Source organism: Marmota flaviventris, chromosome 15, assembly GCF_047511675.1.
Source record: "Marmota flaviventris isolate mMarFla1 chromosome 15, mMarFla1.hap1, whole genome shotgun sequence".
Lineage (NCBI taxonomy): Eukaryota > Metazoa > Chordata > Mammalia > Rodentia > Sciuridae > Marmota > Marmota flaviventris.
In genome coordinates, this window is record NC_092512.1 from 52,854,990 (window position 1) to 52,868,885 (window position 13,896).

Sequence of the window (13,896 nt, forward strand, 5' to 3'; positions counted from 1 at the left end):
GCTAACAGAGGAGCTCAAAGATTCCCTGTAGGGGAGGAGAAGGGGCTTTTGGAGAGAGAGAGGTGGGCTCTAGTAGGAGCTCAGAAAAGTTCCTATGAAGTTTATGTCTCCAGAGCAGCCCCTCTGTTTAGTGTTGCTGGGATTGAGTAGGAAGGGTTCAGGTGAGAAGAGACTGTGGGATCCCTTAGGAGTTGCTCCAGTGGGGAAAAGTCCGAGACAGAAGGTCTTTTTTTTTTTTTTTAATTTTTATTGTTGGTTGTTCAAAACATTACATAGTTCTCGATATATCATATTTCACACTTTGATTCAAGTGGGTTATGAACTCCCATTTTTACCCTGAAAGGTGGCATTTATTATTATTATTATTATTATTACTTTTGACTGTAAATGTTAGAACTCACTAGCGGGGTGAGTGGACTGGGTTTACTGTGAACCACAGACAGGTGAGCAGAAGTGCTATAGGGAAGACCCCATTGACTCCACAGATTTTATTATAAAGTAATGATTGCATCCCTGGACAGAAAGCCTTCCATAAAATAAAGTTGAAAACTTTGATAAGGAGAAGATCAAGATGGTGATCATTCTGTATTGATTCTTTACCTATTTCTTTCAAAAATTATAGTCCAATCTACTATCTCACTGTTTGTAGCTTAGGAAGTTACTGAGGGATTCTGTGACCTCACACTTGACAGCTCTAAGAACTTGGCATCCATCCTCCTTAGACTTCTGTTAGTAAGGCTGCCATTTAACGCATTTAATCACCTGAAACTTATTAATTTATTCCACAGGAGAGTCCACCACCCTGTTTCAGATATTCTTCTAATGTTTCAGGGATACATCAGTAACAAAAGCAAAAAAATAAAAACCAAAAACCTAATATTATGGTATAAGAGCCCAGACAATGAGCATAAAAATAATTATACAATTTGTAATAAAATGATAAGTACTACAGATCATATATATATATATATATATATATATATATAGATAGATAGATAGATAGGAATAAGCAATGGGAAGGGAACATTGAAATTTTATATAGGGTAGTCAGGATTGACTTCAATAAGAAAGACATTTTTGAGCAGAGACAAACCTAAGGAAGCAAGCAATATATATATTTGAGGGAAAACCTTTCCAGGAAGATGGGGCAGCGAGTGAAAAACCCCTGAGGCAGTGATGTGCCTGGCATTCCCAGGTAAGAGGATTGTGTTAGTCAGCTTTTTATTACTGTTACAAAGTACCTGATACAACTAACTTAAAAAGAGGAAAGGCTTATGGTTTTGAAGGTTTCAGTCCATTGTTTTTGGTCCTATGATGAAGCAGAACATCATGGTGGGATTGCATGGTAGAGAAAGCCCATTCACCTCATGGCCAGGAATGAGCAAGAAACAGGAAGATGTCTCAATATCCCCTTCTAGGGCCCACTCCTCAATGACTGGAAGACCTCCCTCTAGGCCTCACCATTTGGAGTTTCTACCATCTCCCACTAGTACTACCCTGGGACCAAACCTTTAACACATGGGCCTGTGGGCGACATTCTAGATCCAAACAAAAGCAGGGAAAGAGGTGAGAGTAGGTAGGAGAGGGAGTAAATTGATAGAAGGGACAGATATTATGAGGCTGTGGAGGTCACCTGCAAGGACTGGCTTTTGTTCTGGGGAAAATAGGGAGCCATTGGAGTTTTCTGAGCATAGGATGGCATGACCTGACTCTAGGATAAGGGGTTAAGGCTGGCTTAAGGAGGAACTGGGGAGTTGGAGGGGGTAGGGGAAGGATGAAAACAGGAATCCAATGAGGACATTGTCCTACAAATTTAGGCAAGACACAATGGTGGCCCCACACATTTAATGTGTATCATTACACGTTATGAAAGCTGAGTAGTAACTGGAGGTGGTGGAAAGCGATTGGATTGTAGACATACCCTGAAGGTAAATCCACAGGATTTTCATATGGATTGGATGTGATTGATTGAGTTAAACTTTGAATTATCTAAAACAAATGGAATATTCTAATTAACTAATGTGATTAGTTCAAAATTCTGTATCCTGAAGTTAAATCCAATAAGGTTGACCCACATTGATATTGATTTTTTCCCTCTGTCCTTACATTTGGTTGGAAGAAATGTATAAACGAACTTAGCTGAGCTTGAACTTAATGTTGGACTTTTACAGAAATGGCTATTTTTATTCAAGCTTTTTCCTGAAAGGATTTTTTTTTAAAATGCTCAAGTTGCATGTTCTCGGTTACATAACATTAATAGAAGGTCTGAAACTTCGGCCAAGCATTCTTTTCACTATAGAGTTTTGCAATAACTTTCCATCCTAAATGTACTTCTGACTAATCTGCCATTAACCAGGCCAAGTCATGCTTTGTTGAATATTAATTTGTCAGGAAATTAAAGTTGAAACTTGCTATAGTAAACCCAGCACTAACAACACTGATTGCTGAGATAGTGCAGTTGTGTGGTTTGAATGGTTTGAATGTCTAATGTCAGAACCTCATAAGAGTCTTAACTCTGTCACATTAAGTTTTACCTCTAACCCCATCACCACCACCACCAAACTAGTGTTATTTTTATAGGTACACTCTGTCTCAGTGTAGAAAAATAATGCACTTAAGAAAAAAGCAGTAAAACAAACACTTCAGTGATTTCAGAGATAAGGGAATATCCCCTTCCAGGGCATACCTCTACTAAGGATAGTTAGTAGTTGGGAGCAATTATCTTTATTTTTTTTGGCGGGGGGGGGGGGGCGCGAACTGGGAATGAATTCAAGGGTGCTCTACTTCTGAGTCATATCCCCAGTCTTTTTTTTGTTTGTTTTATTTTGAGATGGGATCTTGCTAAACTGCAGAAACTGGTCTTGAACTTGCAATCCTCTTGAGCCACTAAGATTATAGGTGTGCAACACTGCACCTGGTAGAAGCAGTCATTTTTAAAGTGGTTCTATTATTGGAACTGGATAGACTGGCCATCCAGTTTATTTATTGTGTGTGTGTGTGTACACACACCTGGCATGAGATTTGAAGAATTTAATCTGGAGTAAGAAGTAGAGTTCTGTCAACTATTGTGGGATGTAGATTTTTAAGTTCACTCAAGATTCTGATCTTTGAGCATGAGTCTTAACAGTGATATTTTAAATTAATAGAATCAGTTGTTGCTGCCATTAATGTAAGTTTTGCTTCTCCTTTTGTGACATGGTTCTATAGTCCACATGATGGTCAATGTCATCGTCATCAGTCCCTAAACATCTCACGTGTATTATTATGTATTATGAAAGCAACTTCTTTGAATAGATCCCAATGTGTGATACATACTCTTAAAATGGAAACAAAAAATCTTCTCAAATTTGTCAGGTGTGATTTCATGGTTTCCTGGTGAATGGCAGAATCTTTGCAGAGTTGCTTAGACAGGGGACCACTCACTTTCCTTCACTGTCTTCTCCCTAGTAGAAGTTCTTGCTGTGGCCTAAACTTCATGCCCTTTTCCAGAGTTTCTGTAATACTTTTTTAGCATCCGGAAAGTCCCCAAAGCAAATGGGTTGTCTTTCTTCAGATTATTCCTGGAAAATCCACTTCATCTTTAGAGCCAGCTCCATGGATCTGATAGGGTTGAGGTAACTGAAAATAATTCCCAAGAGTTAAGTGTTGATGCATGCTTTTTGGCATCCGTAGGGAGGTTATTAGGATTGAGCTTGCCTGGAGTGTACTTGGGTGTAGATGGAAGGATGGAGTGATCAAGTAAGTGGGGTGGTGTCAGAAGCTGTCCTCTTTCCTGTTGTGCTGTTAGAATCTTCCTATGGAAACCAGATGTTTTGTATTGAGAAAAGCTGATGAGCTCCAGTCCCTGTCTTAGAAAGTTGCATCCAATTTACAAAGGACACCATTTAGAGAAATTCAAGCCTGAAATAGATCCTGTGAACTTCTTGTTAAGAAACGGCAATTTCCCCAAGTATATAATATTTATACATACACTGATTATCTTCTGGAAAAACAAAAGCTGGTTCATTGAAATAAAAATTCTGAGTTTTATTTGTCGGTTGGTAATTGGTAATTGGGGGTATTCTCATATAATTGAACATTGAAGCTTTTGTTTCTTTACAAGAAATTACACTGGGTAATATGTGTGTTGATGTGCTATAGGAAGGGCTTGTGTGCTGGGCAGGAAGAAAGAATCCAGTGGTGTTATTGCAGCATAATAAAGCTGAAAGGTGCTGATAATGTAAGAGTGCCTGTGGGTACATTATTTTAGGCAATTCTTTTTTTTTTAATTTAAAGACAGGATTTCACTGAGTTGCTTAACGCCTCACCGTTGCTGAGGGTTGGCTTTGAACTCACGATTCTCCTCTCTCAGCCTCCCACCCAGCCCCTGGGATTACAGGCATGCACCACTATGTTTTTTTCCTTTAAAAAATACACATATATGGCTGGGCTGAGGCAGGAGGATTGCAAGTTCAAAGCCAGCCTCAGCAACAGTGAGGTACTAAACAACTCAGTGAGACTCTGTCTCTAAATAAAATACAATATAGGGTTGGGGATGTGGCTCAGTTGAGTGCCTCCGAGTTCAATCCTTGGTACCAAACAAAACAAAACAAAACAAAATTATATGTATCTAACAACTGAAGCTAATAGAACAAAAATATTATATAAATGTTAGATTTGAAAAAAGTTAATTATATAAAAAAGTAATTTCTAATAATAAGATAACATTGTAGTTTTAAAATACCAAACTATATATGAGTATTGAAAAAACTTACAAACAAGATGGTGAAATTTGGTTATATGTCTGTCCCCAAAGAAAAAAGTTAACATTTTAGAATATCCTTTTAGAATTATTTCTTTACATATATGCATTTCTTCTAAGAGCACATTACATATTCTCATTTGTAATCTCCTTTTTATAATATACATGTTAAATTTCTTCCTTGTGTCAGTTAATGTAGAGATATGTCTTTGTTTTTTAGCCCATTATTTATGTATATTTAGCCCCCAAATTATTGATGAATACTTAGTTTCTGTTTTTTAATACTTTAACATTTCTCTGATAAATATCTTTGTGTAATCTTTATTTTTCCCATAAAGGTAGAACAAATATAGTAAGGGGATACAGAGCTAGATTTTGCTATTTTTTTCCAAGTTAGCCTTCTAAAATATGTGCATTCCCACCAGTAATATTTGAGAATGCCAATTACCTTATATGTTAAAAAAAGGGTAGAGCATTTTTCTTCATAATTTCTTTAAATCTTGAACTCTGTCTCATTATTTTAAATTCTCAATTTTATTTTTAAATAAAGCCCTCCTCTAATCTTCTTACTTAAAATTGATTACTCTTTCTGTGTGTCTATCTAGCTATATATGAAACAAAGTGAAAGCACCCATTCAGCCCATTCAGTATTCTGTTCCCTAAAGTGTGTAGCATCTTGGCATTTAATTCTGTTTTTTAAATCCAGTGAAATCATCCTTAACATGATCTACAACTTGCATGCCTCTAAATAGGTCATGTTACCCTTAATAGACTATGGGTATATTTGGATGTCCATCTACTTAGTGACTTCATGGTATGTCCATTTTGTAGGTATCCCAATACTTTGTACATTCATTAAAGAAAACTTAGGTTGTTTAATTCAGCAATTTCACACTTCAGGAATTTTTCCTGCAAAATTCTTGCACAAGCACATAAAGATATGTTTAATACTCATTTTTAATGACAAATTGAAAATATTTCAGTGTCTATCAATAAGGAGTTGGTGAAAATATACCATTTCATGAACTGTTATAGTGTTTAAAGTATACTAGATGTGCTACTTACATGAAACAATGCTCATGATATATTTTCAAGTAATAAAAAGGTTTGCGGATTATATATAGTATAATTGCATCTATGTCTAAACACTCCAAGTAGTTTGTATGCACACAGAGTTATTTAATGCATTGTAGGTAATTTGAGGTTTTATAATAAACTGTAAAAATCCGTTCTCTCTAGGATTGGACCTGACTACTCCTAGAGAGAGGACGGTGGGGAAGAATAGCAAGCTCTCCCTTATACACTGCTTTTCATTGAATTTTATCAGGTGTATATTTTGTAGTAAGCCTTTATTACAGTGAAAAATATATTTAAGTTCTACAAGACATTGAAGAGTAAAATGTTTCAGTGAGACTGCCCAATCTCTTTGATTGCTCCTGCTTAGTTGTTTATGAGTTCACAAAAACAGTTAAATATAAAGTAGTATTTCTTATAGATACAAAGTTTGTCATTCACAATGTGGTCGAAGAATGAGAAGAGAAAGTAAATAGCCCTATTGAGGCATAATTTACATTCCATTTTTTTAACATACATTCCAATGTTAAGAATACAGTTCACTGAATTTTAATAAACTTACAGCTTATATAGACATCACTGCAGTCTAGTTCTAGAACATTCCCATTGCCTCAGAAAGTTCCCTCATGCCCAGTTGCATTAGTTTCTGCTCCTGCCCCCAGCCATGGGCAATCATTGATTTGTTCCCTATAACTGTAGAGTTCCCTTTTCTGGAAATCCCAGACAAATGGGTTTGTATCTTCTTTATGCTTCTTTCTTCTACTGATCTAATAAAAGATCCAATCAGTATTCATGTGGGCCTGTCCCCCTTCTGCTCCTGCCAGCCTTTCTCAGCCTTCAGCTGTGTTCTTCACCTCACACTCCCTTGTCCAGCACCCCTTCAGACACCACCCTGTTTCTCTGGGCCATTTCTGAGCCCAGCTATCCAAGATCTATCCAAGATTTGACATCATGTATTCTTTCCACTTTCTTCTCTCCTGTTTTATTTTTTAACTTTTCAATATGATATTTGGTATGAATAAAAGGACATTAAAAGGGACATACAATACATAAAGGTAAGATTTAAAGCACAGAGAGATTATGACTATTTACACCTGCCATCCAGCACTTCCACCAACACTGCTCACAGCATAATACACAAAACAATGGATTTAATATCTACTCATCTCTACAGTTATTTTTGGTCTTCTTCGATCATTTCTAGTCACCGTAATTCCACATTTAAACCAGAAGTCGGGGTTCAGTTGCCTTTGCAATCCATTCCATTGCTAAAATCCCCTGGTTACTGTTGAGCAATTAGTTTTTTTTTTTTTTTAGAAAGTATTTCAGAAGATTTATATCTTGCATTGTTGAATACTACTATAATTTATTATGAAACCTTAGTTAAGAGCATGGCATACAATTATAACAACATTTCTGTAGGAAATGTATTCAATTTGTATTTATTACTTAAGGTTTTTCTCTCTAAAATTGCAAAGCTAAAAACTAGACTTCCTCTAATGTGGTGCCCCTCCTTTAAATGTTGGATGAAATCCATTTAATCAAGTCCACTTGGCCCTAGGGGAAGCGTGGATCTCAATTATTATCTTAGCTTAATACTACTGACTACTTACATATTTAATTAATGTAATACCTGACACTTGGGGTAACCAATTGATAATCATCAAAATTGAGGCCTTCATTGTTGTCTTTTTTTGCCTTGTGTTTAGAGGATTCCAGTTGCAGCGTGGGCTGGAACAGGATTGGTCAAGAAGTGGAAAGCACCTCTCTATCACTTCCACTTACAGACAGAAAGAGTTGAATAGAGTATTGGTTAATGATGGATATTTTAAATATTTAATTATATTCACCAATTTTCTAAACTACGTTTTTATAGAATTTTCATTGCCTTTTTAGAAGTGTGAACATTTTTCTTATTCCATTCTATGTATATTGATATCATTAAAACAGCACTTAAGAGCAGACATTTGTTTTCCTTGGCCGCTTATTTCATTAAAGCATTCTAAGAAATATGGTGACTTTTTAATGAGTTGCAAGTGGACCCAAAGTGGCTAACATTTTCCTGTGGGGCTGCAGATATGCCTGCTGGAAAAACCATGGGAAGGTGGACTTCCCCTTTGCCTGACAGTCTGAGAAGAGAGGATGTGATGCCCTTCAGACCTCTGTGTGTTCCTGTGAAAGACATGTGCCAGCTGAGTGGATTTTGAGTGATCCCTAAGCTATGGAAATTCTCCTATATGGGCAGGTCCTGTGACTTCAACACTAGTCTGAGAATTTCTATCATTAATACTAGACTCTGCTATGAGTAAAATCACATTCTCATTCTATTCCGAAAATGCCTTAAGTTTATAGCTTTGGATTCTGTGAACCTCAATCTAGTTGAACAAAGTCTTTTCCCTTTTTCTCCTACCTAAAATTTAAAAGGAACAAAAAAGTGTATCTTCTATATAATTGGGTGGATGACTCCACAAATGCACTCTAGAGATGAACATCAAAAAAGGGGATGGACTGACTTAGAAGGGCGTGGGAAATGTCTTATAGGTATGCGTATTCTGAAATACACTTCACTGATTGGTGAGGCTTCGGACTATCAGATCCTCTGTCTCTTTTTTTTCACTTAAGAGTCGAAAAATTTTGCTCCACACTTCATTCAATAGCAGTTACCTTAAAAAGACCTTCAACTTTTATCTTCTTTTTCAGTGATCACAAATTCAGAAAAAACGAGATTCAACTTACTGAGTTTTAATTTTGCATTTGTCTTAAGTACTTTAATCATTGCATTTAGTTTAAAATAATAAGAAAATTTAGTCTGGCTTCTTTATCATAAGGCTTTAGGAGACATTTTTAAAAGATCTTAATGATGGTGGATAAAGGATAAAAAACAATTCTCCCTGAATGGCAGTGTGGTTAAGGTCACTGTTAGTAGTCAAAGTGTGGCTTTACTAAACATGATCATGAAACTGAAATATTTAAGAATTTACTTATGCTTTTTCAGTTTTAAAAGAGAGTATAATGTTCAAATTTTTAAAAATTAGAGGTCTTATGCTTTCAAGTCTTCAAAGAGAGGCATTTCTTGTGATTGTGATGTTTTTGTTTGAGTTATGAGAGATGCACCAGTTGTCTATGACTTTGCAATGTTGGTTATGATTTGTGTAAGAGTTTCTTGTTTCATTTCACAGGTGGGGAGCATTAAGCGGGAAATGGCCTTCACATTTCAATCAGAGGACTTGAAACGTGACTCTAGTAAGAAAATGTCTCATCACTTGTTCCCCTTGGCCATGGAGGAAGATGTGAAAACAGCAGACACCAAAAAAGCCGGTCGGGTCCTTGACCATGAAAAAGAAAACACTCGTTCCATCTGTCTCCTTGAGCAGAAACGGAAAGTCGTTTCTTCTAATATCGATGTCCCTCCAGCAAGGTAAGAATTTTTGCATATTGTGCGTGTCTGCCCCAGGAGGCTGGTAGAGAGCATGCCCAGTCTCTGTCCAACCTCTCTCCAGGACAGACTTACGACGGGTTTTCTGTCTGGAATTTTTTTCTGTTGCTTCTCTGAAGTGGATCAGGTGGCCCTTACTCTTCAGAATGGACTTTGAGGCTGCTGTAGTTGAAACTACTATCACGTTAGAAAAGAATGTTATATTAGATTCTGATAGAATAATGAGCAAAAGAATAAATATGAAAATACATATGTAATGATGAAACATGCAATGTAGGAATAGTAGGACTTAAAAGCAAGGAAAACAGTATCTTTGAGAAAGGAATAAATGACCCTTTTTCTACCTGTTCACTTTTTGTAATTAGAATATTTATTTCTATTTATGTTCAACCAAATGTATCTTCTCTAAGAAATTACCTATTATTCTAAATTGCTACCAAATTTGTCAGACTTCAAAAATTATAGGCCTCTTTGCTTTTATTAACCTTTAATTGATAATTTTCATATATTCATTACATTTGTTTAACTAGGTGGAATTATTTGCTTTTCTATTTTTTTTTTCCACATAAAGTACGTGTTAAGTCATTTAGGATTAATTCCTCTTACTGTGGCTTCGTTGTGAAATGCTTTCTCTTACCCGGAGCCTGGTAGGTGCCTCAGTTTGTATCTACTAATTTGTTGACTCATAGGAAAAATGACATGTTGACAATTTGAAATGTGAAGAGCTATGGTTTTGTTTTCTATCTAAGCTGTAGGGCAAAGATTAGACTTCCCAGTGTCAGATAGTTTAGTGATAATATGCAATTCTATAGAATTTATTTTATGTAAAATTTTCGCTAGACTATCGTGTATGTTAAAAGGCCTAGAATTAATAATTTTAAATTGCCATGGATTGTTCTAGGTATATCTTGACTCAATTTCACCCACTTAGAGTAACTTCTGGGGAAGATAATAAAAAGAGGAGGAAGGAAGTGTGTTCTGCCTTTTCTGAGTGTGGTGTGTGTAATACTTTCTACCTTCTCATGTTCACTGAGTGCATATAAAAGTACAAAAGTAAGCCAATATTATTGTGTGGTTCTTAAACACTGGGGCGAGATTAATTAAGTTTTTAATCCATTCATGTACAGAAAAATTCCCCAATAGCAAGCTATAATTTAGATGTATAAAGCTATTACGGGAAATGCTAATCAAGAGATTCATTGTTTGAGGTCTCCACTGACAAACTTGTTTTCATGGCTATAGTAAAAATTTAATGATCACAAATATTCCAGCAGTTGGTAAAATAAATTGGTCATGAGCAAGTCAAAAATTTAATATAATACAGTGAGGTAACTCTTCAAACTCTTTTCTACTTGTTTATTATGTTATTTAATAAATGGCAACTTACTACTATCTAAACAAATGATCGATATTTTGTTTTAAAAAGACTCTTTCATTGGCAGAAAGAAACAGTATTTTTTGTTTATTAAGGTGCAATATAATTATATCTGTTTATGCATAAATAATGGGGCTTGAATAAATCTAAAGTATAGTAAAATTTATTGGTAATAAGAAATCTACATATCTTTGTCTTATAAAATATATAATAAGTAGGTACATATGCATGCAATCTATATGTCTATAATAATCTATGTGATTATTGCAACTTACTCTGCTAAAGTCAGACATTATGTTTGGGTCCATTCTCAGAGGCAGGATAACCATTTTAGACCAAATATCATTGATACGAAATCCAGTTTAAACATCAGTTCCCTGTAATGGTTCTCATTTTACATTTTTCTCATCCCCACTGTACCTGAGAGCTGAACTTTACTTTCTATGGTTTGTAAAACGAAGCTTAAAGTTTATTTTCTATAGTTTGTACAATGAAAACAACAAGGATATTTTATTTGCTTTTCCGCATTCCCAGAGAGGCCTGAGAGCCCCTCCCTGTCCTCCTCTTACACACCGCTGGGTGGAACATCACTGATCTCTCCTGTTTCTGCTCAGCAGATGTTTATTAAGCACCTGTTATGAGTGAACCTGGTACTTGGTAAAAATAAAATAAATAAAAAAGCAAATAGGAGAGGGTGCCCACCCTCTAAGAGCTTGTAGTCAAATCAGAGAGACAGATACATAATAGCTAGTTTCAAGTAACATTCCTAATTTGCTCACTCCTCATTAGAACTAAACAAATTAGTAATTGAAGGAGCATGCTTAATATTAAGAAAGACACTTAATTTGATACGTCTGTTTAGAAGCCTAATTTATTAGTGTCTTCATCAAATAGGAATGGGGTGGAGAAGGAAGAACTCTGCATCTGAAGTCTGTTTTATAAAATCCATGTTTGGTTACCCATTTGCTGAGGCCCTGTTTAAAAGTTGCTAGTTTCAAAAAGTATAAATGTAAGTAAATAAGTTATGAATCCAGATGTTAGGTGGGGTCATCGGAGAAGCAAATGCCAAGACAGGATTAAACATACAAGCACATCCTTTACTGGGAGAAACAGGAATGGAGAAAAGAGAAAAGAGTGAAGAAAAAAGGGGGTGGAGTTGGGGGGAGAGGATTGGAGGGAGATCAGAAGTCAGACCTGAATGTAAGTCTGAATCCAGAGAAGGGATGGAGGTGTTCTAGGCAGCCTCACAGGGAGACCTGCATTAGTGTCCTTGCTGTGATCTGTTATTGGTTGGGAGCAACCTATAGCATTTTGACCTGGGCACAGATGCAGCCCAGCAGCTGGACCCTTAGTCAGTCAGCTCCTTGTTGTTCAAGACTTTCCTTCCCCCCAGATGTTGTTCTTGAAAGTGCCCTAGGCAATATGCACTGGAGGCAGAAGCCAGCTCTTTGGAAGCTCAGGGTCTATAAGTATAGACCATCTGGAATCTTTACTTTTTAATGGACCCCAAACTTCCTGTGAAGCATAGTAAGTGATTATTGACCCAAGGATTCCATGATCAATTCCTTTTTAAAAAACATTTATTTTTTAGTTGTAATTGAACACATTCTTTATGTCATGAAAGAATACAAATTGTCTCTCCCTTGTGAGTTGCCTAGGCTCGGTAAGGGACAAATCGTAAGGTCTGAGAATTCACTTACCCTTGGAGTTGATGTGTGTTGCCAGTTCATTTCAGTAAGAGACAGTGCTTTCCTTTTTTGGGGGGTGGGAGGGTGGGCAGTTGGGTGGGGCAAATACACTGTAGAGTTGAGGTACTCAAAATATTTCTCAAATTATCCCACACACATCAGAGGATAAAACATAAAGGGCATATGGACATAGACATGTCCAAGCAGTGTTTCTCTTTGGAAATGAAGATCAATCATTAAAAGAGAGAAAATTTTTCCCACCTTTCAGGAATATTTGGGAGCAGTAATTTAAATTGAGAGCAACATGTACTAAACATATCGATACTAACAGTAGGGACAGCAGTCTCTTAAGTCTCTAAAGGACTGACCTCTCTCTAAGTTTTTATCACTTAATTCAGGAAGATTATGAATTGAGAATAAGGAATTAACGAATTATAAACAGGTAGTATATTGTAAGTCTCTCTAGGGAAAAATATAAGCTTCATTGATCCTTATGGAGAGTTGAGAAAAAATAGGCTTTAAGAATATAAAAGCAGGAATTTAAAAACAGCACATTAAAGGTTCATCCACATTATAGCATGGGATACTTCATCTTTTATTGCCAAGTAATATTCCATTCCATGGATATAGCACACTGTATTTATCCATCCATCAGGTGATGGACACTTGAGGTTAGAAAATTAGGCAAGAGACAGATCATGTTGAGTTTTGTGGATTGTGTTTAAATTTTTTAAATTATATTATTAAGTCAACAGGAAGGATTTTGTGGAGGAGAATGATGTGATTCCTTCATATTGATAGAAGGTCACTCCTGCTGTCATGGAAAGAGTGGGTTGGAGGGGACAAGAATGGAAATAGAAAGCTCCCCCAGGAGGCCACTGCATTAGTGCAAAAAGGCTATCATGGGAATTTGGACTAGAGTGGGGATAGTTGAGATGGAGAGAAGTGGACAGATCTGAGATATATTTTGGAAGTACTAGTGAGGTTTGTTGGTTGTGAGAAATAGAAAATGACCCTAGCTGATTTCACAAAGGATAGGATTTTTTGTTTGTTTTGTTTTCAAAGATTGTGAGATCCCAGTGTTGCTTGGAAGGCTGGAGAACCAGGTCAGGACAGAGACAAGAGGGTGGGCACCTGCACTTGGGTTTTCTGGCTTCTAAAATGAGAAACGTGTGTAGGAAATTCTCCAAACCCAGGAAACAAGTTCAGCCATTAGGCATGGAAAAAATTGACAAATAACTATTTAAATATCACAATTTCCATTTTATAACAGAGACAGACAGACTCAGGGATGTTAAGTGACTCACCCAGGAGCACACACTGCACACCTAAGTAAGATTGTGACCCCAAATGAATTCTCATTCCTCATCACCTCCATTAGTATCTAATAAGAGAATATTAATTTGTTGTCATTTTCAACTATGATGCTTTAAAATAGACTGATACTTTTAATATCCTCTAATATCACTAGCTCTCTAGCTTCTAAAAAATTTCAACAGTTAGGCAAACATTAGATATGCTGGATCATTAATGCATGACATTTGTTACTCCATTTTTGCCAGATATTGTTTTTTTGGAGGTA

The 13,896-nt window shown here is 36.3% G+C and overlaps 1 protein-coding gene across 1 annotated transcript in view; it reads left to right on the forward strand.

Moving 5' to 3' along the window:
* Znf704 (zinc finger protein 704) overlaps positions 1–13,896 on the forward strand; it is a 196,785-nt gene that overhangs the window by 34,849 nt on the left and 148,040 nt on the right. Inside the window, exon 2 of the mRNA XM_027952803.2 lies at positions 8,995–9,233. Coding sequence (XP_027808604.2) covers positions 8,995–9,233 — 239 coding nt within the window. The remainder of the gene's footprint in view (positions 1–8,994; positions 9,234–13,896) is intronic.